Source organism: Perca fluviatilis, chromosome 8, assembly GCF_010015445.1.
Source record: "Perca fluviatilis chromosome 8, GENO_Pfluv_1.0, whole genome shotgun sequence".
In the NCBI taxonomy this organism is placed as follows: domain Eukaryota; kingdom Metazoa; phylum Chordata; class Actinopteri; order Perciformes; family Percidae; genus Perca; species Perca fluviatilis.
In genome coordinates, this window is record NC_053119.1 from 12,587,675 (window position 1) to 12,615,549 (window position 27,875).

The following is a 27,875-nucleotide window of genomic DNA, read 5'->3' on the forward strand; positions in this document are numbered from 1 at the left end:
AGAGACATGCAGTTTAATCCCCGTTAATGCATCTGACATATAGCCTATTTGGGGTCCTAAACTTCACAGACTCGCAAACTTGTCTTGTGATCTTGTGATCTCATGTGATAAATAATTAGTCAGAAATCAACAATCCTGCAAATATTAACAGTTTAGAATGAACCCACATGTCCTAAATGCTCATCTATCACTTCAAAAACAATAACAAAAACATTGCAGTTTTTCATGCTGTTCATAATAAAAACAAAATTTAAACTGGGAACTTCCTGATCTTTACATAACACAATACAATACATGCTAATATAACGTGAAAACATAGAGGTTAATGTGAAGTAAATACAGAGCGTAAACAGCATAGGTAACCTATTCCGACGTCTCCACTCGTTCAAAGCTGCGTTGTCAGTAACCATGGCACCGGCCCAGCTGTGTGCTCAAACACGTGCGTCGAAGTCTTTTTTATTAATCTCATCTCTGGGTGCTGCCAGGGCCGGCCCAAGACTTTTGGGGGCCCTAAGCAGGATTTGGTTTGGGGACTCTCCACATTGTAACGTTTTGCCACTGTACTTGGCACTAAATCAACGTGTGTATTGTAAATATTAGTTTAAGCACTCATAATGTGCAAATAAGCATTTCAAGACTAATGTGGGACCAATTAGCAGCAACACTTTATCTATAAAAACCCCCTTTTTTCCCCTCCCCCCTCCCCCCCCCCTTTTTTCCCCCCCCCCCCCCCCCCTTTTTTTTTTTTTCTTCGTCCCCCTTTTTTTTTTTTTTTTTTTTTTTTTTTTTTTTTTTTTTTTTTTTCCCCAAAATACTAAATGCTAAATGACGTTATGTGACTTTGACTTCTTGATTTGTCTGATCTCCTAAAACAATGAATATCCAAAGATCATTAAAAATGATTCAAAGTCACTCAATTTGTGGTGTTATTACTATTTGCTAGAGATAACAGTAAACAAGATCCAGAACCTTCTATCAAAATATATCTTGTTACAAATTACAAAAGTTTTATAAATGACTCTGAGAAGTTAAACTGATTGTCGGTGACACCTGTTCCTCTGTTGTGAACATTTAAGCGCACAAAAACACTCTGAGGCACTGTAATGCTCTCACATGCCTTATGATCACATTACTTCTTCCTGTAAGTCATGTGAGTTTCTGGCTGGCAGCATATGGCTCTCTTGTGTAACAGTGCTGACAAAAAAACCCGATCCAACCACTCCGGCTCTCAAACAAAGTGTGACCTCCTCTGTGCTGGCTTTTCATTAACTCATACCTGCTGACATGCATCTGTACTTTCCCTTTCTTCTTTTTAATGGTACTACTACAAGTGAAATCATCTCACAGTCGTAAGTTGGAATCCCCCTTTGTGACTTCCTGCCCCCCTTCCCTCCTCTTCCTTTCCTCCACAGTATGCTGCCTGCTCTATATGTGGCACTGGAGCCGCTTTAGGAATCCAGTCCAAATGTTTTCCATATTAGTTCAGAGCCTTCTCTGTTTCCAAATAGCAGCCGAGCTGGGCTTATGGTGAGAGGAGGCCTTGGCAGGGAGGGGAAGGGAGGGGAGAGAGGCTGACGGCAGGCAGGCTTATCCACCTCAGACACTGCAACAGTAAAAGTCGAGAGTGCAGAAAGGGAAAAAGAGTGTCAAGAAAAGAGGAGAAATGGGTCAGGGGCAGAAAGGTTCCTCAGACAAAGAGGGCAACAAGAAGAAGAGAGATGAAAGCCCAGCGCCAGAGGACGGCCAAAAATGCAGAGTCTGCCGTTTCCCTCTGCTCGTCGCCCTGCTCCAGCTGCTGTTGGGGGTGGCCGTCACAGTCGTGGCCTTCCTTATGTTGGCCATCAGCCCCTCACTCCTGGCCAGGGAGACACCACACTGGGCTGGAATCATTGTAAGCTCCATCTTTATGCTCTAACATCAGCCACTACATTTACATGTTTGCATGGACCCTGAGTCTCCTGCTGCATGACCCTCAGCTATATCCCTCAGTGTGTTTTCCATCTTCACCACACTGCATGTCAACACTGGCTCTTACCACCGGTCTCAGCCAGGCGGTCACTGTAGGCATGGGAAATCCCTGGCATTGTCATGCTCTAATAAATCTCCATGTCATGTTCATCAGAATGCTTACACCTGAATCTACAATCCGTCTCAGTCACACAAGCCTGCTCGCACGTTCTGTGTCCAACAAATCCTCAACATCTGGCCTGATGAGACAAGCCAGCCAATCACAGCATGTCATATTCCAACGTGACCTTTGAACACCGATGTCATACTGTAATTTATTATTTGCAACTGTGATGTGCATTCTGTACCTGCTTACACCTCATCATCCTTACCATCAATTTATGCAAACACATGAATACACCATACATTTAAGTTCATCCAGAAGTTTAATAAAAAAAAAGTTAAGCTGTATATTTTTAAAGTAGGTTTATGTGGGTAATAATGTGTGTAATGTCAAAACTAAGTTACCAGAAAACGCTGAGTTTTATAAAGAACTTGGCCCTAATCTGTCTTAAAATGTGAACTCTTTGCATGTGAAATATATAGAAACAGTTTAAATTGATACACTTAAAAGGAGTTGAAGTGTGTGTGTTAAAGTTGAGGTACTGAAGTGTAAGTGTTGACAGGGGCTGAGGTGTCAGATAAAATGTGTTAGAGCTGAATCAGTTAAAATGTAAATTTCAGTTTAAGCAATGTAGGAAGTAGAGTTGTCAGTTTAAGTTGTCCGTAACAGTTGAGGAGTTAATGCAAGTGTTAGAGACAAAGGAAGCTAAAATGTCAGTTGGTGTCTTAGCCATGAAAGCAGCTAAAGGCGGATTAATGGTTGTGCGTAGGCTCGACGCAGAGCCTACGTAAGTGGCCTACGCCGTTGTGAGGATTTATACCTGTGAGCTGGTGTGTGTTGCCTCGTTCTAGCACATCTTTTTAAGAGAATAGCAGAGCCGGTATTTGTGTGTGCGTGGGGTGTGGTAGAGCGAGGGAGAGAGTGCTGGTAGTTAGCTTTGGAGCGAGTAACGACTCCGGCAGTGGAGAAGGAAAAACAAAGTGTCTCCCCTGTGCTTTCTGACCAAGGTCGGGAAACTGTAGAAGTAAAAGTTAACCCGTTCCTTGATTTCATGTTGTTCACGGAGAAGGAGATCCCGGAAATGAGTAGAGGGAAATGTGACGCTACCAACCCCAGCCAAGCGGACCAATCACAGTTGCTGCGGTCTGCATCGCTGCGATGTGTAGTTACATTCATGGAGAGGTCCACGTCAGGCTACGGTGTAGGGACCGTATCTACACGTACCTATGTACCTACGGCGAAAATTCAGCGCAGAACCATAAATTGGGCTTTAGAGATTGCTTGAATGCCGGTTAACCTATAAATAATGAAGCACTTGAAATGTGATTTAAAGTGCTACAGAAAGTCGAAGTGTGTTGACAGATGACATGTTACACGCTAAAAGCAATTGAAGTGTCAGTTCAAGTGTAAGTGTTAAATGGTTCTTTGCATTTAAAAAAAATTTTTTTTATGTGAACAATAATGAACCGTTTCTGTGAAATGTGCACTATAAAACAACAAAAAGTTACATTTTACTTATCATAATTTGGAGTAAGATTTAAGATCACATTTTGGTGATAGATAAAAAACGTTTTGTTCCTGTTTGAATCCTAACCTAGCTTATCACAGATGCCATCTGCTCTCGAAAACATCCCGGACAACCAACATCCCGAGTTAGATCCTCACGAGATTCAGCCAAGTGAAAAACACTGAGGTCATCAAGAACTTTCCAGACAATCCTGAGCGCTTAAGAACCTGAGAAAAACATTTGAATAAGATGCTGCACGTCAGTCACAAGACTCCAATTGCACTGAAGCGATAGAGTGAGAGTGTGTGTGTGTGTGTGTGTGAGAGAGGGAGGGAGATAGTAATGTAATCAGATGACGGCTTACTGCTGAATCATGCAAAATTAAGACACCCCTGAAAACCTGGGTACACAATACTTTCTAGAACAAGATTCTTGTTTACTATACTGTTACTACCACTCACACTGTACATCACAAACAGTAGGTTTATATAATAGCAACAAGGTACAAGTGCATGGGTTGACTGCATTCTTTGTTGGTGTTGTAAGGCTACAAAATGAGTATTATGTTGTTATTTTCATTGTCCTGATACGAGTGAATCTAATTAAACAATGTCAAATATTTTCTGATATGGTGTTGCAGCTGTGTTTAGTTTCCATCGTGGGCTTTATCTTGTACTGTATCACCTACCTCCCTGATGAGAGAACGTCTATGCAATTCATTGGCAAGGTGAGTCCATACACCCTGTTTGACACAGTGAAAGTAAACAAATCAGTTTGGCAATGACAATCTGTCATGTCATGTATGAAGTCAAATCAGGTTCCTCTATTCATGCACAATATGTCTCTTTGAAATTGACCCAAGGTGTAGAGTAGAATCTTAGTTGCAGTAAGAGGTGTGAACAATGTTTTACTCACTGAAACTGCAATTCTAATAGGATTCTTAAGAAACTGCAGCTGTAAATGACTATGTGAGAAAGGCATTTGACTGCATTCTTGTTTAAAAGAGCTCTGTGGGGATTCCTATGAGTGCATTCATTAATCCCATATGATTGTACAGCTTCATTAGCTATACAATATATGCAGTTGGCATTTCAAGGCAATTAAAATCAGTCCACCATTGTTTGCTACTGAGAAGCAGGTCCTTGAAAGCAGCATCCTCTATTTTTCTGTCTTGCTCGCATTTGCAACGTGCATACCAGGTTCAAATATGTACATATGCTGTGAAGAGAGGGTTTCAAAACCTTTAAAAAGGGCAGATCATTTGCAAAATGGTCTTTGCAGAAAGTTAAGATAAAAAGCCAATTCCACGTATTGTGTAGTTTTAAATACCATCAGACTGTCTGACTCACCAAAATAACAGGGATTTACATTTTTATATAGAAAGTTTACAAAGCAGACGTTGGACATGATATTATCTTATAAGAAGTTGTTATTACGAAATTATGCATATTTCTTCTTCTTTCTTATTGAAATATGACGTCCGTTCTGTCGCACTGCAGTAAATACATTTACAGGAGCCTTGAGTTCTGTAGATTAAAATTTCAACTCCTCAGTGTCGTGTTTGCAGTCCCGATCCATTTTACTCCCTTACGAATCCATACTGTAAGTACTGTTGTATCAAAAATAAAGCCAAAAAACAGTTAATGTGTATCGCCAGAACAGCTGCTATTAACCCACAGTGTCTCCTTCTCTGGCCCTAAAACAAATGTTCTTTAATTTATTAATGTCATCAATTCAAATAGCTCAATGATCTAATGGCCATACTACTTATGGCTTTACAGTTCAGTGCAAGGCGAGCAACAAGTCGAGTGAGTAGAACGTGTGCTGTAACTGGAGTTCTGGTCCCGACTCTCTAATAACCCTTTCAAATAATTCTTTATTGTTTGAAGATGCTCAGTTTCTCAAACATTAGTCCTTTGAGTTTGTAAGCGCTGATTAAAAAAGTGTCCCAGGACACCACATAGACTATAAACAACAACAATACCAGTGTTGACTCCTTTCAGATTTATTACCAGCTTTGGGGTTACAGATCATCTCCATTTAGTGAAGTACATCGTGTTCAGCGTAGTACTGGTCACTTCCTGTACATACATATCCCTGTAACCAGCCATGCTCCAGATTTCACAGCTCTTCCAAAAGGAACATAAATGCCATTTCAATCAAACACCGCTCATCACTTGCATAATTCCATAAGCAGCATGTAACCGAGAGCGAATGTAGGCTCCTGTTATATAAGCGAAGGATTAAGATGAAGGTTTAGTGTTATTGAGATTGTGCAATTGCATAAACAACACAAAGCCTCTGTCACATTTTACGACTGTATTTTTAGACACTCTGTTGTTCTACATGCTCACGCAGGACGTGCACTAAAGGTGGGAAGCGGATGTAGCTGCAGGGCAGTCTTGCCTGTGCAGTGTCTCCTCTGTGCTAAGAGCTGGGCTCCTACACTGAGGGTCAGGCCTTGCCTTGTAGCATTGTGGGTAATCTCTTTGAATTCAACTTGCCAAAGGCACTGTGCCAGCATGTCTGTTTCTAAGCTTCAGTTTTGGCACTCTGGGTTAATCATGAGACAACAGACTAAAGCAGGAGCCAGACTTTTAGTATTAAAAAAAAATAATAATAATAAAAAAACACCAGTTGAAGACAAGAAAAGATTTTCGGATCTAAGCTTTCAAAGTAAAAGTGCACGACGTCTGACTTGTCCTTTGCCCTCGACAGCTCCTGTACTTCGTCCTGTGTACAATCGGCCTGGTCATTTCAGTGCTGGCTATGTCGTTCGCTGGACACCACTACACACAGACCAGTAGCTTCAGATGTGAGCAGGCAGGAGAGGATTGCGTGTGCACACTGGATCAGGATAAAAATGACCCAATAGCCCGCACCTTCACCTACAAGGGAGTGAGCGACTGCGAGGTGATCACCGGGACGCTCACACTCTACTTCCTGCTCCAGATCGTGCTGAACCTGGCCCAAGCACTCGTGTGTGCCATCGGTGCCTTCATCATGTGGAAGCACCGTTACCAGGTCTTTTTCGCCGGCCTTCAGATTGGCTCTCCCTCCTCCAAGCAGTGGCAGAAGGTTTAACGCGATGATGACATGTTGATGGGATGACTCTGATCAGTCACATCAGGTTGGAGGGAAAAGCCAAGTGTGTGATTACACTCTGAGGGATGGGGACATTTTAGTGTGTGCCTAAGTGTGTTTTCTTTGATATCAATTTATATTAACCTTTTGTGGTACTTGTTCCATAATGGCTTTTTGTACACATTTTGTATAGCCTACCATATAAGTAACTTTATACGTCTAGTTGCAAATGTTATAAAAAAACAAATTGAATCGATGGAGAGGAGCAAAACAACTGTTTTTGAAAGCAATTGTGTTCCACAATAATGATTTTTTTTCACAATGTTTCTAATTGTCTCGACATTTGCTCTCCCGACATATAGCTCATATACAATTTCTTGACAAATAATAAGCACAACACTGAAATCAAAACAGCTCATTTGTTATGCACTAAACTCCAAAAATGTAGCTACATGGTCTTGCAAAATTTCCTTTGGTTTGGTTAGTGGCTCCAGTAATGCTAGTAGGTGGCACACTGAATCACTGTGCTGTCAAATTATGGTTTGCAAATGGTAAATGACACCTCCTCAAGCTTTGTTTTTACAGATTTCACACAGTACACGTTCAAATATTGTCTTAATGCAGTAATACATATTAGTAAGGTAGTAAGGCATCATTGTCATCTTAATTTCAAAATAATTCTGTATTAGTTTATAACTTTACAATAAGAACATTTACTGAATTTAAACATTACATTGAAGTTTTTAACTATAATTTGCAGTTGCCTCTTGTAACTTGTTTTCAGTGTTTGACACACAAAAGCAACTAGGTGGATTCATTCCATGAATAACCTCTGTTTTGATCCTTTTTCTACTATATACACTAAATATTGCATACAATCTTTGATGAAACTAATAAAGTACTTTCAGCTGATAGAAGTAACCCCGCTAATACTCCAAACAGTCCAATTATATGCACTAAAAACATATTCTGACAGCAGTAACACAAGTTGGGTAGGGCACACTTCATGAGGCTGGATCCAGGCTGAACTGGGCTGTGGCTTGCAAAAGTGGATGCCAGGCCAGTAGCCAGCATGACTCAAACAGCCTGTAGGAGTCAAACTACTGCAGCCACAAAGGGAGGGGGAAAGGGGCCAGGGTGAGGAAAGGGGGGACTCAGACAGGCAGCTGGAACTCATCTCACTGTGTTTAGGGTGTTTAAGTTGTTTGCATTTAGGCAGGACAGGATTCAGGACAGGGCAAAAACAACCACAACATTGCAGGTTTGTATTTTTTAAATGCTTTGCTCTATGCAGAGGTTCAGCTTTATTTTATTCGTACTCTTATCTCAGGTGCCGACAGCAGTCTACACCTACAGTCTACAATATATAGTTTCTGCAGCAAATTAAATTAACCATGTGCCCAGGGGGAAAGTGTAGTGTGCGTTGTTACATCTATTTTGTCCATGATGGGAATAAAGGTTGGTTGAGTGGGGGGTGATTAAAATACTGTTTGTTTTTCACAGAAGGATGTGGTGTTTGAGAAAGGAGCATTTCATTTGAATGAAAAAAATTTGCCAATAAGAGCATTTCCTCTTTTAAGGACTTTCGCACCACTGTTTGTGGTTACAAATACAAATCTTTGTCTAACACAGTTTCCGTTTTCCTGTTGTGTCACCACACATATATGCAGTTAATACACAGAAAGGGACAATTCAGAACAAAACTTAATTCATATTCAGATGAATGGATTTGTTTTTGAGGTTATTCCTTTATTATAAATAAAAACTGAAAACGGAGCAGAAAGAGAATCAGCGGGGCACCTCAACTGTGCAGTCTCGCATTGTCAAACCTATTTCCACAGAGCTGTGTCAGCATGAGAGTGAGGTCTGGCTACAACACACATAAAATCTGGGATCAGAGAAACTGCACTTGCACTTCTTTAATTAATTAATTAAATCATCTTGGGCTGCGGACGTAGCGACGGTGCCCCTGCAAATTAGTCTCGGGAAGGAGCTTGTTTTGGTGTAACATTTGCAAGTAGGGAAGCAAGCTCTGGAATGGCTAATTTCCCACAAAAGAAAATGCCAAATAAAATATTCAATGAAGTTGACTGTTCACACAATACAGCAACGTTAGCTATTTAAATTAGCTGGATAACGTTACATGGTTAAACGTAATGTGTTCTTACCAGTGTATCGCCGTGTGTCCATGGGACTTCATTATCGCGAGTGGGACACAACCAAATCCATTTTCACGCCATGTCTAGCTTGCTAGCTTATTACTGCAAATGATAGGCGATGCTTAGGAAATAAAACTTTTTCTATAACTGGTTAGCAAACATGCCAGCATATCCCAGTTAGATAGTAAATGCAGTAAACATATTGTTTGTAAATCTTTATCAATCATTCACTGAAAGAACCAAGCAGGCCTGCCTTATGACCCAAAACTTGCCATTTTCAGCGTGTAGCTTGATAGCTCGGAGGAGGTTGTTGTTGTTGTTGTTGTTGTTATTGTTTAAGGTAGCAAAGGGGACACACAGATAGCAGGGGCGGGGGGCAAAGCCAACGCTTTATCCTGCATCACGTTCATCCCTGACAAAACTTAACACGTTTATTCAAACTGAACATTGTTGACCATGGAACACCCTGCTGTGTGCATTGTTGCACTGCCTTTTTATTACGACGAGTTTACATACATAAGTCGCTCCTGATTGGGTAACATCTCTAAAACACCCACCAAACAAGAAACCTCACATCACATACCTCAAACATACCTACCTTGGAGTTAAGCTCGTTGCACACATAGACAGTATAAAACAGGTTGCACACCATTCACACCGTTCCGAGGAAACATGTGGTTCAACCCGGAAACCGTAGCGAAACGGTGCACACCGTCTTAAGATTTATCCAGAAACGGTTTTGAACATAGAGGATCTTTGATTGAATGTAGCCCTGGACCATAATGTACTTTCGTTGCACTAGACTATATGCAACCTCCGTTTTACTACCTAAACATAAGGCCTGCATATCATTAAAATGTATGGTGAAATACATATAACAGAATGTGTTATTCATATTAACAACTATGACTAATAACCAAGAGACATAGGCGTCTCTGTCTGTACCTGCTCAATGTTTTTATAACTTTTGATTCGCACAAGCGAAGGAGAACTAATCACTCAACGAAATCCCGACTGTTCGCTGTCCTGGCTCCTAAATGGTGGAACAAGCTCCCTATCGACATCAGGTTGGCCGAAAGCCTACACATCTTCCGCAGAAGGCTAAAAACACATCTCTTCTGAATACACCTCGGATAATCCACAAAAAAAAAAAAAAAAGAATTCTATTATCTTGAAACTTTGTAGCTTTGCTTATTTAAAGCTAATGCACTTACTACTTGTTGTCTGGAGTTTGAACCTTCAGAGTTGAAAGCGCACTTATATTGTAAGTCGCTTTGGATAAAAGCGTCAGCTAAATGACATGTAATGTAATGTAATGTAATGCACAACTGTGACTGTCCAGTTATTTTCTTCAAGGGTCACTCTCATGGCACCACATTTGACAACATTCATCATTTAATTTTTGTTTTTAAACTTAAACATCACAATTTGTTTTCAGTGATGATAAAGCTCAATAATCAGCAGAGAATCACCAGGATAAAAAAAATAACTGTTTAATGATGCATTTCACAGTTTCACTGTAGATGCTCACATTGTACTGCACATGTGATGGAGGGTAGGCCTGTCTACGGTGTTTTTCCGTGTGCTTGTTCAGTGTTGTTGATGTTATTGGTGCATCATGTGACTACAAAAGGCTCAAATCCAGACACAGGAAGTCACATGCCAGTCATCACAGGGGCATGTTTATTTATAATTTTTTTTTAAAAATGACATTGAGGAGGGACCTTCCACTCTCCTCCTCGGTCAGTAACAACTTTCTGTGTGGTCAATTATTGATCTCAAGGCAAAACCCACCGAATGATATCGGATTCCGGTGGTCACTGATGCGGCTGTGAGTCTGTAGAAGAGACTGCAGAAGACAGAAGATCAATATGTGTATTGACACAAATCAGCGCAACTTTCACAGCAACTTGAAAACAGACAGATTGAACTCTTATACAGTATTTGAATTATGCAGCTAATAATGTTACTTTTACATGTATCTAGTACAGTATGTGTATATCCAGGTTAGTATATAGTTTAGTGTAAATTCAAAGTTTAAATCTAAATGAATCTGATGTCCTTTTAGTTTGGTCCTTTCAGTGCATCAAAGTCAAACCGCCTGACTCATGCACACTGGGTAAAATACTGCCTCCAGCCACAGAGGTGTTTGGGACACTGCCTTGTATTTATTGACCTTCTCTGGGTGTTTTCTCACTCAACCTACTGAATACACACAGGCTAAGCACGTGACTTGACTGTGGTTTGCAAAGAGATTCAAAAATGACTGATCCAAATGTGTCAAAAGTTGTGTTCATAAAGTAAATAATACACTGCTCACGTGCATTAAAAAGCTTCAGCGCTAAGTAATTTAAAACGTTTTTTTGGTAAGTGGATAAAATTTTTTCTCTTCGTGATTAGAACCATAAAATAAATCTCATCTGATTAAACGGTCGGTTTAGGAAGCAATGCAGGTTTGTTTAATATCACACTATGGCAATATGACTTATGCCAAACAGAAAAGATGGCCCTGGTATTATCCTCTCCCCTTCCTTCCCTCTATGAGTCCAATACATTCTAGTAATGCTGCACTTTACCCTTCTTGTCTACGCCGTGACAGCTGCTCACCATTATGGCACTGTGTGAGCTAATTTTAATGGCTGTCACAGGCAGCAGGAGCAAAATGCAAGCCTGCCAGCGTAAACAGCGAACTGAAGCCAAGAAGGATGGGCTTCTCTGTAGAGGGTAAATGACAGGACTGGATAAAGGTTGAGGCATTTCTGTGATTCGTTTATCATCTAAAATATGTAACACAAGCAGTCAGACAATCAACCAGCCACAGCTTTGAACTATCCATTTCCACAAGTACAGAGTGCTAAATTACCAACAATGTGAACGGATGTGCGGATGACAAGCCTAAATATAGCCAATATTTCACACCTATGAGGGAATTTAATTTCTTGATGAGCAAACACAGGGCATCGCAAAGGAAAACCACTCGGAGGCAGTGGCACACAGAAGCACTCCGTGACCGGAACTTAAGTTGCTTTCTTTTTTCAGATCTTCTAGAACAGTGGTTCGCAACTTCTTTTTTTTTTGTCTCATGTACTCACACAGCTCTAGTCAGACCACCTAAAGTGCCCCTTCATCGACACCGCCAGTCATGTTTCAAATGTGTTCATTTTAAATGATTTTAAACGGTTATTTTAAATTGTATTATATAAAAGTGGATCTTGTTACAACAATTCTTCAAACAATTGCACTGTCAACGTTTAGGTGAGTTATACTTCTACCACATGTAGTGGCAGCAGCTGGACGTTTTAACTACCCATCACTTTCAGCCATTTATCCATTTATTTTAGCCATGGTACAAGTATCCATGATTGGAAATGGCTGTTAAACATGCCTCTCCCTTATTTCTGTATTTTTATCACTTAATTTAATAATAATAATAATAATAATAATAATAATAATAATAATAATAAATAAAAAGTATTAAACTTGGATAACCGCAAAGCTTGTGAAGAAGACTATTGTAAAAACAAAACAGGTGAAATTCCAGAGTCTGGTCTAGTAGGCTATCTGTGCATCATATCATTTGTTAATTAGCTGGGATTAAATGTCAAGATGAGCTAAACAAAAGCAGGACAATGACTGCACGTACAGCGGCTCTGTTAACTTTGCTTTTAATATTTGATGACTACCCCTGCTGCATGAGCTGAAATATGATCCTGTCTGAATGAAGACCGGTCTTTTCCTAGGTCCTGTGCTCCCTTCATGGACAAGTACAAGTGTGAGTAAACTGTTGGTGGTTGCAGAGGGGGGTCAGGGTGAGTGTGTGTGGGGGGGTGGGGGATGGGGGTGCTTATTCATCCCCAACAACAACAACATGGACTGAGGCAAAACTCTGTTTACTCAAAGCACGGCAAAGAGTCTCGTTACAAATTTATTACGACATCCAACCACATAAAACACATTTTTCTATACACTTTGTTTCCACAGAAAGTGTCACAGGACATTTACCATCGAGTGCATGCACTCGCAATCTGCCGTAGTTTAAAACACAACTTAATCAGTTGCAGTCCAAGAGAGACTAGTGAGGATGATTTACACTAAAAACATGAAACTTTAAGAAACTGTAGAAGATGAATTGAGCAGATACAGTAAATATTACAGTATTAGCTGACATCTCTATAAACAATGAGGATGTTCATATTGTAACAAAGAACTGTAAGCTTACCATCTTCAGTCAGTATTACATTATGTACCAATATAAGATTTAGACATAAAAGACATTTCAAGTAAGTTCTGCACAGGTAATCATTATTTCTATTTCACATTTCTTTAATTTATATACTCTGTAGAAATCTATAAGAAGGCAACTGAAATGGTGCAGCAAATGCATTTTTAAACACAACACAAAGCATGCACAAATAATATATCTAACTAATGTTTCCAGTTACGGGCTTACAGTTTTACCCTTTTTTCTTAAAAAGTGCACTTTCAGCAGTTGCAATGTACTGTTTAGAGAAGTTAATGAGTAAGGCAGCATGATTCTTTTTCCAAAATGCAAAAATAATACTCCAGTTATAAACCGCAAATTTTCTCATAAATACCGTCAGAAATCTAAAAGGTAAAGGGGTAAAAACTTGATGTTCGCACACATACTCTTCCCCTGGAGGCTAAACCACCACCACCCCAACTTCCCAAACACTGCCAATCACTGACTTTGCAGCCTTCCTGTCTGCTCTCTGGCACAACAGCACTGAGGACGGTCGAGGAACGAGACATGACTTGACCTCTGTCTGGCACACCACTGGCAGATGTGTGCCGTACCTGGCCAATCATTCACAGAGCAGAGTTCCTCTGTACGAGGCTGTGTACAGATGGGCAGTAAATGCTCCTAGTGGCCCGAGTGAGCACATAAGGCCCAGTTTGTATCACATAACGCAGTGATTGTTGTCACAGAAAAGGCACTATGTCAAAAATGATGTGTCAACACTTGCTGGCCTCTTACATTTTGACATCATTAATTGTAAGTGTACCCTGAGTACATGTATTGTTCTTAAGGCTGGGGTTTGTGTGCGTCTGCATTTTTGGCTGGTTTCTACTGCAAGCCTGCAGCCGAGTGGCCCGTCACCTGCAGTGTCCTGTTTGAGCCTTGGGCCCCTCAGTGGGCCGGGGTGTGATGGTTGGGCTGAGGAGGACCCAGGAAGCCAAGCCTCTGCTTGTTCTTCCTCTGTTCTGTCATCTGTGGAGGACACAGAGAGGAAAAAAAGACATCAACCTAGAGTGGCTTTTCATTTTGCACGTTGAATACACATGATATGAAAACCTGTTTTTGTGCTATTATTGTTCTAGAGAGCAATTCATTATGCAAAACAATGTTTCCACTATGTTCACACAAATTAAATTCCAGACGGGAGTGTTTATCTATTTGAACTTGGAGTGTAGGTAAAGGGACACTCTAATCTCTTCTCTAAGAGAGAGTACATTCATTTAGACAAAACAAAATCTTTGGCTCATTACGTTAAGAAATAAATCTCGATTAGCTGTGTTAAAAAAACTACTGAATGGCACAACAAGGCTTCACACATTAGTCATTTCAAACTGCACTGTCACTGCAAACAATTACTTTTTGAGAGTATTACTTTCCTTTTCTTATCTTATAGATCTTATAAAAGAGATATTTCCTTTCTCCACGGTTGTATGCAAATCGCTTTGTTCAACCTCTGTTATGACTGGAAACTAAAATGTCCTATGGTAACTATATTAAAAGGACACCTTGATGTATTGAGCTGCACGTTGGATAAGTGTAGTGGGGAATTTTCATGAATCAGAAGTAGCTGGTTTCTCACAACCATCACATTTGCAGTGGTTTCAGTGTTAATGTCATATGTCATAAATGAAGGCCCCTGTTTTTCTAAACCCTTATCTGTAAATGCAGATTAAAATAAATAGAGTGTGCTGTGCAGAACCCTAAAACCCACACAAACAAATAGCAAGTACACACAATCTGAGCTGTGATAGTGTAAAGTGCCGAGGTCAGCAGAGGTAGTAATGAGGGAGGAGCTGCAGGAGCACTTTCTGAGCTGGTGTGAGACCTGCAGACTTCCCCTCGTGACTGCAGAGCTGTGGTTTGGCCTGCATGAACACACTCACCTCTCAAAACCTTGATTTATCATAAAGGCAGAGTGACACCCTTGCTGACCCCATGAATCTAGTCAGTGTAGACTTCTAAAGCTAGATTGGAATAATAAATGGCCTGTATTTGAGCGAAACTACAGATTCGGAAACAAGGCTCCGGTTGTTACAGGAGTTACACAAGGGATCCCAACCAGCAGGGCGATGTAACAGAATGAACTGTTTACTGAGGTCGACAGAGGTTGTTGTTTTTGTGTTTACAGGAGTGTGATCCTTCCCCATTAGGAGCTGTTTTCACACATCTGGCAGAAGAGGAACAATGACAGGCCTGTGACTGGAATCACATGCAGGGGAGGCAGGTGATGAGAGTGATCAGTCACACTGCAGCAGCAGGGCTAGTCATCCAAACAGCCAGAGGCTCATTGGCGGCAATCAGTCGCGTTGATCGCTGATGTGATAGTCACCTATTGTGCTGCGTTCAGGACCATCAAGGGTCCGATAGAATCCATCTAGGTTACTGAACTCAGTAAAGAGATGGGTAGAAAAATGAAACTGCTGATGTCGCCTCTTCTGTGTGATCACTTGCCCTGCAGGTGTTTTTAGGTATAAGCAAGTCTCAAGTCAAGTAGCACGTGGAGTTCACAGTCCATGTGCTATAGTTGGCTATACAGCAATCACCTAAACATGATGTTACTTTGACATAAACTTTTTAAAAGCAGGAATATTTTGCTTTAGATTAGTCACCAGGCATTTAGTTCAGAGCACCACAGTGCTGCTCAGACCAGAGCTGTTCCCACCACAGCGTGGAAAAACGGCCTGAAGTGCCACTGTACCTGTTCCTTGAGCTCAGCCAGCTGGCCAGACAGCTGAGACACCAGAGTGACAGTGCTGTCCAGCTTATCCTGCAGAGAGCGCATCTCATTCTGCTCGCCGTCTCCCTCGCTGCTCACCAGAGACATGGCTCTCATACGGGGGAACCACTCCAAGTTCTTCTCCTGGGAGGAGAGAAGGATAGATAGGATGTGAGAGAAGCAGTAAAAAAGGTAAAAGGCATGAAAAGGCTGAAATAAAGCTGACTCAGTAGGTCAGAGAGATGGCAGAAACTGTATGTTGGCACAGACAATGGAAAGGAGGATTTGCATAGACGTGCCGGCAGCAATACAGAGCTAAAGCCAGACTGCAGGAGGAGAGTAAACCGAGAGGTATGGGTAATTGGAGACATGCGTGGAGGTTTAACATTAATCATTCCATCACAATGGAAACGGCTCTCTGTGTTGCGCTCAACAGTCTAAAATGTTTTAAGCAGCACTGCTGTCTCTTGGATACTGTGGATAGCAATTATCTATCTATAAATTGCAGGAAAGTCCGTCTGTCTGTGTCTGTTATGTGCATATCTCTCGAACCGTTGACAGGTGTCTTGCTACGGGCACGAGTCCGTGCAGTGCCAAGTTTGACGTTGTTTGGATTAGAAATGCAAAAGATATCCTTAAATATATAAATCGGTAAAAGAAGCACACATCGGCTTTTGCTGCTCTAGCCGCTGGCCACTCCTCCCCCCCCCACACTGCACACTGACTGAGCACAGTGCAGGACCAGAGAGAGACAGGGTCGAAGAAAGCAGCGGAGCTTTGGCAGCTAAAATGTGAAATACACCTCAGACCCACAAAAATTTGCAAAGTAGCACTACTTTGGAGTGTCTTTGACTTTGAATAAACAAACGACAATTTCCGCATTTTTACAGCCTTTGACTCTTTTCCTGCTATTGTATTAAATTGCTGTGAGCTGGCAGAACATAACATAGCATAATCTCGGAGATTATTCCTTCACAGCGCTGTGCAATGCGAGAAAATCTCAGTTGAACCGGGCAGACAGCAGTTTTCATCGGACTCACCCTTGGTCGGGTTAATTAATTCTACTGCTAACTTACAACACTAATAACATTACAGTCGCCAAAATACACCCGCAAATCAAATCCATACTTCACCGTTAACCGTCAAGCCACTAAACCTGTATGGAAATTAACACCTCTGCTGAAGTGTTAAATTCGTTAATGATCTCACACACACGCGCACACACGCACACACACACACACACACACACACAATTAGCTCTCATAACAGGCCGGGTGGGTAGCACACTGCCATGTGTCCATGACGCTAATGTCTGATTACTCCACATTGTCATTGTGATATTTTGTGATTACATTCTGAATCTTCCCCGTTCTCTGTCAGGTAAATACAGCAGTAGGCTACAATGTCTTCATCTGATGTAGACATAGCCTACACTGTAAGTCAGTAGTAGGCTATACAGCAGAGTTGCATATTAAGTGGTTTGGGTTCCTTCTTTAAGTCATTTTGGGGTGCAATTTGGTTTTGAAGAATTCTACAAGCAGCAATATGACAGGCCAAGCAATCGCCCGTTCCAAACAGGCACATTTTCAACGGGCACTGTACTAGTACACTAAATGAACAGTAACTTGCATTTCAATTCTCACCCACTCCATACTGTAAGCACACTGTTGATGTGGGAATGAGTCACTGTCGTCCATCAGGAACACAACTGGGACTGTAGTGTTATTAGTGAGTGTGTGTGTGTGACATTTAGTTTATCCCATTTTTCCAACAGTGCAGTGGACAGAGCTAACCAGCTTCTGTAATGCCACGAGAAAACAGTGAGCAAAACAAACCTATGGCATTATGTAATGGATTTAAGTGCGTCTGTGTTTGTACATGTGTGGGTGTGTACTGTTGGCGTGCATCTGCATGGATATGTACATAGCAGACTGTGAGCAAGAGTGTGTGTTTTACAACACGCATGCTCTTGAAAGTGAGATAGGTTTCACAGAGACAGACTGCCATCAGCTGATCTTATGTAATATTCCTTTGCCAGGTCTTCTAATGAAAATGACTTAAAAGGTGCCGAGAGTGGGATTTGACTGGCACCAGATCTAGTCGAGTAGGAGGAGTGAGGTATTCTCCCACCTCCTCTTATATAAGAATAGACTACAGGGATAGAAAAACTGATCAGTGTGTGAGACGCTGAGGACAGAGAAGAGGACATGAGGAGAGGGTGAGGGTGGAGAGGAAGGTGGGGTGTGTGGGTTTTTTGTTTTTGTTTAATTAACTAATGAGTTTATCACACTTTGCTAAGTGCGACATTAATGGCCGTGACATATCATGGGACTGATGATATGGGACTGTCCACACCTAAACTCACTCCTTCTGGGAAATTCATTAAACAGGAAACTAAGTTAAAAAACAAAAACTTCTAATCATTATTATGTTAATCACTAGCACTGACAAACCCTTGCTTGATTCTAAAAGTTAAGTGGCATTGTGCTTTTGACTATAAAATGCATGGCATGTGTGCCATATTTAATAATGTATGCAATGCACAAAAATAGAAAAGCACTGTAAAGCAACATTTGTAACTGTTATTTGAGGCTATCCACAACAGCAGCCCTGTAATGTTTACTTAACACCAGAAAACAAAACTGTTGAATGCAGTCGATGAGCACAATAAGTATGTACTGCAACAGAGGAAATTGTAGCCATTTGACTCAACTTTCTAAATTGTACATTTAAGACTTTTACATTCAGCTCAAAATCCATCAGCTTCAGCTGCACTTTGTCAGGCTCAGCTGTGCTTTGAGCTTAATACCAACATGCAAACGTGTTAATGTTAACAGTCTCACATTTAGCATGGAACATTTAGCATCACTCTGTGCTAAGTGTTAACATTTTAACATTTAATGCGGTAACAAAACCACTAGTGAAAACTACTAATTACAAATACACATTTTACTGTTAACTGAGGGGCTTTCGGTGTACTTGTCCCTTCTAAAATCTTTTGATTAGGTGTTGTTTTCTTCTACTTTTGCAGCGGTTATAAAATGTGTTATATTCAGGCCCTCTTTATAGTGACAAAGCAACCGACACAATGTAAGCTTCTTCTCGGAAAAAGGAGTGGCTGCCACTTTTAACAACATTTTTGAATTGAAGAACGATTCAGATTAAGGCTGAAAATGTACAGGTTGCAGTTATCATATGTAACCAAGTGAATGTATACATGTACATATGACTCTGATTACTCTGCAAAAAAAAAAATAAAAAAAATAAAAAAGAGTTCATTTACTTACACTTTCAACACTGACTGCTTTTTACTGACTATAATACTTTCCCATCCCTTACTACAGGGGCAGCAGTTAGACTGACTGCTGAGCCACACGGTATGAATCGAGTCATTCTATAAGAGCTTGCCTGAGCCTCTGGCTAATACGGGCCTCAGGCATCAAGGGGCCGATAAAATAAAAGAATAATTTCTTTCTCATAGCTTCAAAAACACAGTGAAGGCTCTGTGAGCTCAAAGACAAACCTTCAACGTCACTGAAACTGAAGACTATCTGATATTTGTTTCATCAAGTCATCCATAACTGATGGATTAGTGACCTCAAAGATTCAGAGAGACATAAGACACGTTATTAGGGATGAATACAATATCCTGTTTGAACGTAAAGTCACTCAATGGCGCTTGACGCATTACCGCTAATTAATCAATGATATGAAGTTAAGCAGTGACCGCAAAGAAACTGAACTACCCCGCTCCCATCTTGTTGCTGTTCATTAGACTGTACAGTAGTCCACTGTGTGCTGTGCTGCGCTGTCTGAATAAGTCAAGGCTTTAGTGTTGCTTCACTGATCCATTTAAACACCTCAGTGAGCATGAATTTACAGACGGACATTCATGTGCTTCTCACTCTGCTGCCGTCGCCATAGCGCTGGTGTGTTTCACCACGTACACACACACTGAAGAAATTTGCGCTCCGGTTGCAGTTGCTATTTGTTATAACTACTACTATTACAACAACTGCTACTTTTTGGAAATGTCCTAAACTTTCTTACAGCCATCACTTTATATTTGAGTTTATGAGATGAGAGCTAATGCAGCCCTATGCTACATTTACACTCAACAACTTAATTAATCTAGATGTGCTAAAAGGGTTGTCTATATATTTTCTTTCCTCTCAAACAGCAGTGGCGGAATATCTAACCTAACACAAAAATGTACAATGTTTATTGTGATTTTTTATTAAACATAGCTTTAGCTCTCTGCGCTTTTGGGTTGTGCCCACAGTAATGTATATTATTTAGCACACTTTGGTCAGGAATTTAAGATAAAAGTAGCAGATTTCCGTCTGTTGAATGACATAGCTAAACAACCACAAAGATACAGAAGAGTGTCAAGAAATACAATCTCACATACAGGGAGTGTACCGGACGAGGCCGCAGATAGTACACACACACACACACACACACACACACACACACACACACACACACACACACACACACACACACACACACACACACACACACACACACACACACACACACACACACACACACACACACACACACACACACACACACACACACACACACACACACACACACACACACACACACACACACACACACCTGCTCTACCTTTTCTATTCAGATACGAATGTGGCTGCTTTGTAAAGTAAATGAAGAATTCATGATGTGATGGTGACTGTGTCTGTGTGTTAGAGAGAGAAAGGGACAGGAGAGCACGTGCCAGGCAGGGCTGAGCTATTAGCAGGCCACTTGAGATGGGTTATGTAACAGCGTTGTGGCTGCTGCAGTACCTGATAGGCCTGTAGTCGCTGTCATAATTTTACACACAAACACCCGCACAGATATTCCCATCCACATGCACAACACACCAACAGAACAGACACAGAACAGACATGCAGTGTAACATGATCCTACTCTTTAGCTTGGCACCACATCACTCTGTTCTACCCAACCAGATGCACTCATTATGACTGTGTGTGTGTGTGTGTGTGTGTGTGTGTGTGTGTGTGTGTGTGTGTGTGTGTGTGTGTGTGTGTGTGTGTGTGTGTGTGTGTGTGTGTGTGTTGTCATCGGATTTCAGCTCTTTTCCAACAAGGAGAGTGGAGGGCAGAGTTTTTTTATTAGTCCAGTAGCATCATGTTGAGTTGTCGGCCCCCCAAACTATAGCGAAGGAGATTAGTATAAAGAGGGAGCTTAACAAGCGGAGCCCTAAACTGCAAATATCCCCCCTCCTTAAACGCACACACTTATCCCTCCCTAAACATTAAGTCAAACTCTGGGCTGCGGTGTACAGACAGCAGATGGAGCAGGTTCCTGCAGACACTAACATCACAGACTCCGATACTTTCACATTCAGCTGTTTTTCCATTACAGCTTATGTCACTGTACCTTTGCTCTCTCTCATGCAGAGTAATTTACTGTGTGTGAGCAGATTGACTCCAGCAATTGAGAATTACACTTCAACTTTTGCACATAGAATAAACAGATTTTGTTTGTCAGTGTGCATGTTTTTGCTCTATTAGTTGGGACTTCCATTAAGTTGGCTGATTAACGAGAGACATATTTAATAATGTTTTACCTCTATTTAAAAAAATGAAGATAAGATAAACTAAGATATCCTGACTTTTAGTTACTAAAAGGGGCCAAACCCTTACGGTTGCTGTGTATATGCAGGGGCGTCGGACTGGGGGGAAAAAGGGGACTGAGCACCCAGGCGCTAGATGCTAGAATGAATAGCTGTGGATGTGGGGAGGGGCCCAGAATTTTGTGTTACGCCCCTGTGTATATGATTTTTGTCCATACCCATCATATATAAAAGTTATTTGTAAAGTGTCACATGTTGACCTTGATGAAGGCCACAAGCTAATATTAACTAACTAACTAACTAACTAACTAACTAACTAACTAACTAACTAACTAACTAACTAACTAACTAACTAACGTTATATATAATAAATAAATAATATATAATGTAATAATAAAAAATAATAAAGTCAATATTATTACAAGTTTTGTTGGAGGTTTGACCCTTCAGGACTGTCTATCCCTTTGCTATTAACTGAGTAGGTAAAGTTGTACTCACTTCACCATCTGCTAACAGGACAGCCACTTAAAGTTTCATTTTAAAGACTGTGAAGACTAATTTTCTCAATCAGCTTCTTATTATGAGTTATGGGGTCCTAGATAAACAAAAAGTAAGTCTGCCACAGTTGAAGCAGTTTTTGCTAGTTGGAAGATGCTTTTTTTTCAAAACTCTAGCTTTAATCGTTCCTTATGAATATTTAATGTTATTGAGAAAAACTAAATATTTAAAATGATGGCACCATTTTATGAGAATTATGAAATAATGTACTTTTTTCATAAAACACGAGTGCAACATGAAGTAACAAAATGGAAACAAAAGCAGTTTTAGTGTTCCCCCCCCCTCCCCCCCGAGTGAGTTTCTTCTCTGCAGCATGTTAGGAGGTGTTAATATAAATTCCTGAGTCATCATTACTTTATCACACAGCGATACCATGGCCTCGCATCAGAGAGTCGACCTGTTGGAAGACCTGCTGATGCATATTAATTCAATGTCTGTCACCTGTTTGTTATGCAAATTGTTCATTATAATGCAACCATTCTTATGCCCATCATGGCCAAATGTTAATCACAAACTGTGCCATTGTGCTCCGGGGCTTCATTTGAATCCATTAACCTAACAGCAACACCTTAAGTTGCCCTTACATCCTTCAACTTCTTGTCTGTGTGTCAGTGCAGCAAGTTGGTGCACTGATGATAATAGAGCTGGACTGGGTTTAATTACTATTTAACCACACTGTGTCCCAGCAGGTTAGGAGTTCAGCATAGTGAAGACTACCTGAGCACGGAGACCCATCTCTCTCCAGCAGCAAGAGGGAAGGAGAATAAATTGGGATGCTTGGCACAGGCCTAGAGGCTCAGTCTCATTTTTCGATCGCTCGTCTGCTGTAGAGGCTCACGGTTCTCTAGCACACTGTGCAAGTCTGCAAAGTGAGGAAGGCTGCAAAACTTTAAGACTCCAACACTGCGACATCTGTATGCTGTCTGGTACGGCTCGCCAGCAAAATATTAATTAGGGGGGTGAAATGAATATGTTTGTTTGTCCAAATGTTCCTGGAATAATAAACAAAATGAATGTGGCTTGGGTATGTTTATGTAGCCACCTTTAAAAAATATATATAAAATGTGCAGTGCTGTTATAGCGACTCCTTCGCTCATTTTCTTATCCTTGTCGCATTTTGGAGGAGGACTGTGACTGATATGTGAAAAAAAGAACTTGCGGAGATCCTTACTTTTCGTTCAAATAATGATTTATTACGTCAAACATAAAATAAAATAAATTCTGTGGTTGACTTTTCTACAGAAACACAAACTTGGTTTTGCTAATAACTGATCACAAACTGATCACTAAGTGTTTCAGTCCTCCTCTCTCACTCAAACAAAAGAACTCACCAAGCTGTCACCCAGCTTAATGTATTAAATAAAAATCATCTTGTTTTTTCTATGAATTAAAGTGCTCATATTATGTTCATTTTCAGGTTCATAATTGTATTTAGAGGTTGTACCAGAAAAGGTTTACATGGTTTAATTTTCAAAAAACACCATATTTTTGTTGTACTGCACATTGCTGCAGCTCCTCTTTTCACCCTGTGTGTTGAGCTCTCTGTTTTAGCTACAGAGTGAGACATCTCACTTCTGTTCCATATTTGTTGGGAGTCGCACATGGGCAGTAGCTAGGTAAGGACAACTAGCCAGTCAGAAGCAGAGTATGAGGGCGTGCCACGCCAGCAGCTAGGCGAGCATTATAACGTGTGTTACAAAGTGACCCACGTTCATCACAGAAGTAAAGGCTGGACTACAATAGAGCTGTTTGGAGCAGTTTGTGAACAGAGTTTTCTGTTGGAGATGGTAAGTCCCTTTGGGGTGCACTTTGGGCTTTTTCACTTTGTAAATCTATGACATGCATAAAAAAAGATATATAACAAAATAAATAAAAAGGGAAAAAGCAAAAAAGCATAATATGAGCACTTTAATGAATAAATATGAATAAACCTTTTATGGCTCCAGCAAGTGCCTTCCTTTGTATACCTTACAAACACAAAATTAAAGTGCTCCACTGTAACTTAAGCTACAATATTTTGATGATAGAGCAGCTTGTGTGATGCATCTTTTAAGCTGCATTACAAAAAGGTACCATGGGACTATTTCCTGGGTGTGTCCTGTGTGTATGTTTGGTCTACTTACCACAATCATCTGGGCCACGTAGCTCTCGGGGCCAGTGTACTCGGTTGGATCCTTCACCCTCACCAGAACCAGGAAGTAAAGGTAATGCCACATGTTGTGTTCGGATTTGATGTGCTCCTCAAAGGACACCGTCTTGTTGTCAAACTTGTCCCTCTCCAGCCCTGCAAGAAATTAGCTCTATTTAACGCGAGTTCTTCCAAATGCACCGTCTTCTCACTTCACTGTCATTTGTAGCATTGAGTGAACCACAGAGCAGTACACACCACAGATGAAACAGGTGGTTTTCAGGATCTCCTCCTTCCTTTGTTTCTCACTTCTCAAGTCAGCGAAGGTGTCGATGATGACACCAAAGATGAGGTTAAGAACGATGATGATAACGACGAAGAAGAACAGGAGGTCGTAAACCACTCGGGCCGCAAACAGAGGCTCCTGGATGGTCCAGTTACAGGTAAAATATGGAGAAAATGCCTCATTTAACATTCCACAATGATTAATTTATTTCATCTTAGACAGAAGCTATGCAGCACTAATGCCATTTATTTATAGTTCAAGTCATTACAAACAGACATTAAGAAAAATTCTGTAAGAAGTGAACACTGTAGTTCATGTTCATTTTGAGGCCGTCTTACCTCTTTGGACGGTCTCCTAAGAATGTCTCCCACACCACCTCCATTACGTAATCCCTGGTTCAACACTGTGATTATACACATGAGCAGAGTGTCGCACACCCGCTCTGTCCCATCGTCTATGACCAGACACACATAAACCAGAAGAAAAAAAGCATTAAAAACAGTAGACACAAGGATACATGTGCAGTATTTGCTTCTAAATTTCTAAATTTGTGTTACAAGTTGCTTAGTTTTTTCTTCTTAGCAGTAGCTTCTCCTTTCTATCGTTCTCCTCATTTGAATTTATATCTAACTAGCGATGACCACCACATCTGAATTCAGTTTCATTTAACTGAACTGAATTAAATGAAATGGAACCAAGAGTCAGTGAAAGATTTACAGTGGATAATACAGTCTGAGCCAATTCAAAAAATTATCACTCAGCTGACTTTCATAACTGACTGATAATAAAACACCTCATCATGAAAACAGCTGATAATGGTGTGACTAAAGATCAAATGGATACTTTCAACTCCCTCGCCTCCTCAGATATGAGAATGAAACAGAAAAAAATTTATATCCGATATAAAATTTACATATACTGTATATAGAAAATGGCTGACTGCTGAGGAGAAAGAGGAGGTGAAGGATGTGGCTGAGATCGCGTGTGTGCCCCAACGGTGCAGGTGATCGAGGAGATACAGGAACACAAGTGTGTGAGTCACCCCGCTGCCTCGTCAAGATTCTTTGTCTGCACGCCTCAGTCAGAGTGTGTGTGTGTGTGTGTGTGTGTGTGTGTGTGTGTGTGTGTGTGTGTGTGTGTGTGTGTGTGTGTGTGTGTGTGTGTGTGTGTGTGTGTGTGTGTGTGTGTGTGTGTGTGTGTGTGTGTGTGTGTGTGTGTGTGTGAAACTGAGTATGACTGTGTTGTGTGCATGTTCCAGTGTATGCGTTTGTGTGTGAGTAACTTTTCAGGAAGCGATTACCACCAGAGAGGTAGCATACACATTTCGGTCAGTACAAAATCTTAAAACTTGTCTACTCAGCAGTTTGTAATTGTAGAAAATAAAGCAAATTAAATTCATTAATTGATTTAAAAAAAAAAAAACTTACCAGGGTCAGATTTAGGTTCTGAAACAGGACATCTATCTGTCAAACATGAGTCAGCAACTCCATTCTTACTCATTAAATCCCCTTTTCCTTTTCAAAGAACAATTAAAGAGAAAAAAAGGGGAAATTATGTGAAGTTGATTATAGACAACAGCACAGATAACTTACAAATGGAAGAAGATGATTCAACTCTGGCATTAAAACTCCTTCCAGCTTATTCTCATCAAATCAGAAAGAAATATATAGTTGGACGTTATGTAAACTGAGGCAGCATCTGCTGGGTGGGCGGGGAAGTGTTGCTGAAAAAACCTGTACAAATCATTTGCACATCGGCAAAGCCCTGAGGAGCAGAGAAGCTGCGCTTGAGTGTGATTGGCTCAGGCAAACAGCGGAAGGTGAACTGTACAGCTAGGCCAGAGTGTCACAAAAATGGCTTTCTTCCCTGACAGGCCGTACGACACAGGGCAGGGCTGGGAGACAAGAGGCAGAGGCAAGAGGGTACGGAGGGGGGGGGGGGGGGCTGAGGTGAGGCGAGGCGCAGGGTTCACAGCAGCAGTGTGGACAGGGTGCTCCTCAGCTTTGATGGAACTCGGGTTATGCCTCGGCTTACCCCACAGCTAACAGATAGACAGGCGTGAGCCCAGCTGGTTACATAAACCCAGCACTGCTCTGCTGTGTCTGCTGTGCTCGGTTCAGCAAAACACAGGTTATGCAACAGGTGCACACGTGCTAGCAGGTTGTCTTCCTGACCGTCGGAGCACTGTGCTGGAGCTCATTAACACACCCACACTCTCCACAGTGTTTTCAAAACATGTGCCTGGGTTTGTATATAGTATATACAATATATGGTACATATTCTGCAATTTCTTAGGTTGAATATGTACATAAGCAAACAGTGATCCTACCGTTTTTATTGAGAAATTGAAAAAAAACTCTGGATTCACTCTAAACCAAAGAATCCTTTTGATTATTGTCCTGATAGTTCAGAAGTTATTGTCAACAATGTTAACATGTCTGATATACTGTATGAACTGCCCAGTCTGCTGCTTATCTTTTATTACCGCTCGAGGTTTGAAACTCATTAACTTCTAGGATGTACAATCCTAGAAGTTATTGATAAGTTTGGAGCAGAAAAAGAGCAACACATTTTTATGTTACGTTTATGAGAGCATTGTAAAAGAGTGAAGGTTCAAGACATGTTTAATGTTAACTAAGGTTAAATGCAGGAACAGAGCAGCCACAGCGTAGCACAAAATACAGTGACTAAAAATAAGTATAAAGTCATAAGCACTGCCATAATTCTCTCTGGAGAACATGAAAAGTTTCCCTTTCCAAAGTATTTTAGGGATATTTAATGCAGTATAGACCTGCAATGAAACAAGTGGGGGAAAGATAGGAAATTACATGCTAAAAAGGTTCCTACCAGGGACAATGCAATTACATAGGCAGCGTCTTAGAGCACTAGGACGCCTTGTGAATACGCCTTTTATTTTGACAGGAGTCAAGCTTTTTGCTGTTTGGAGTTTGTGCCTTCATGGTTGAATGCACTTATTGAAAGTCACTTTAGATAAAAGCATCAGCTAAATTAAATCTAAAAGAAAAAAAAAAAAAAATGGTAAAATCTACTTTACATTGTAAATCTGTTCCAAAACACAGGGGGCCCTATCTTGCACCCGGTACAGATCCCTGCGCAAGTTTCTTTGCTAGTTTAAGACCGACGCAGTTGTCAATTTCACGTCCAGCGCCCGTGTCGTTTAAATAGCAAAAGCATCTGTGCCCATCTGTGCACCCATGGGCGTGTCTTACAGGGAGGTGTGTTCAGGTGAATTCTTGTCATATTGTTATCTTGAGGCAGCAGAAAGTCATCACGACGTGCAGCAGCACACAAACGTGCAAAAGATTAACAATAAAAATATTAACCAGCAAATCCGCCGTCATAATAGCAATGCACCAAGGTACAAACGCACCTGGCCTTTAAAGGGAATGGAAGATGACGCTCTGATTGGTTTATTGCATGTTACGCCCAAAACACACCTGTGAATTAATGAAGACACTAAATACAACCCTTTTGAA

General features: G+C 40.9%; 2 protein-coding genes across 2 annotated transcripts in view; one reads left to right on the plus strand and one right to left on the minus strand.

The window, feature by feature from the left end:
* The first annotated feature begins 1,506 nt into the window (after window positions 1–1,506).
* sspn (sarcospan (Kras oncogene-associated gene)) lies at window positions 1,507–8,289 on the plus strand. Its single transcript, XM_039809917.1, has 3 exons — window positions 1,507–1,891; window positions 4,219–4,305; window positions 6,297–8,289. The coding sequence occupies exons 1-3, from the start codon at window positions 1,664–1,666 to the stop codon at window positions 6,660–6,662; spliced, it is 681 nt and encodes a 226-aa protein (XP_039665851.1). The 5' UTR covers window positions 1,507–1,663; the 3' UTR covers window positions 6,663–8,289.
* Window positions 8,290–12,706: 4,417 nt separating this feature from the next.
* The window catches only part of itpr2 (inositol 1,4,5-trisphosphate receptor, type 2), a 59,788-nt gene continuing 44,619 nt past the window's right edge, over window positions 12,707–27,875 (minus strand). Inside the window, exons 52-57 of the mRNA XM_039809584.1 lie at window positions 25,806–25,892; window positions 24,717–24,832; window positions 24,351–24,516; window positions 24,088–24,248; window positions 15,778–15,939; window positions 12,707–14,051 (exon numbers count right to left, since the gene is read on the minus strand). Coding sequence (XP_039665518.1) covers window positions 13,971–14,051; window positions 15,778–15,939; window positions 24,088–24,248; window positions 24,351–24,516; window positions 24,717–24,832; window positions 25,806–25,892 — 773 coding nt within the window. The 3' untranslated portion in view covers window positions 12,707–13,970. The remainder of the gene's footprint in view (window positions 14,052–15,777; window positions 15,940–24,087; window positions 24,249–24,350; window positions 24,517–24,716; window positions 24,833–25,805; window positions 25,893–27,875) is intronic.

Coding starts and splice junctions, on each gene's coding strand:
- sspn (XM_039809917.1), top strand. CDS start 1,664: ATGGGTCAGGGGCAGAAAGGTTCCTCAGACAAAGAGGGCAACAAGAAG. Junction 1,892..4,218: donor CACACTGGGCTGGAATCATT/GTAAGCTCCATC, acceptor ATGGTGTTGCAG/CTGTGTTTAGTTTCCATCGT. Junction 4,306..6,296: donor CTATGCAATTCATTGGCAAG/GTGAGTCCATAC, acceptor TGCCCTCGACAG/CTCCTGTACTTCGTCCTGTG.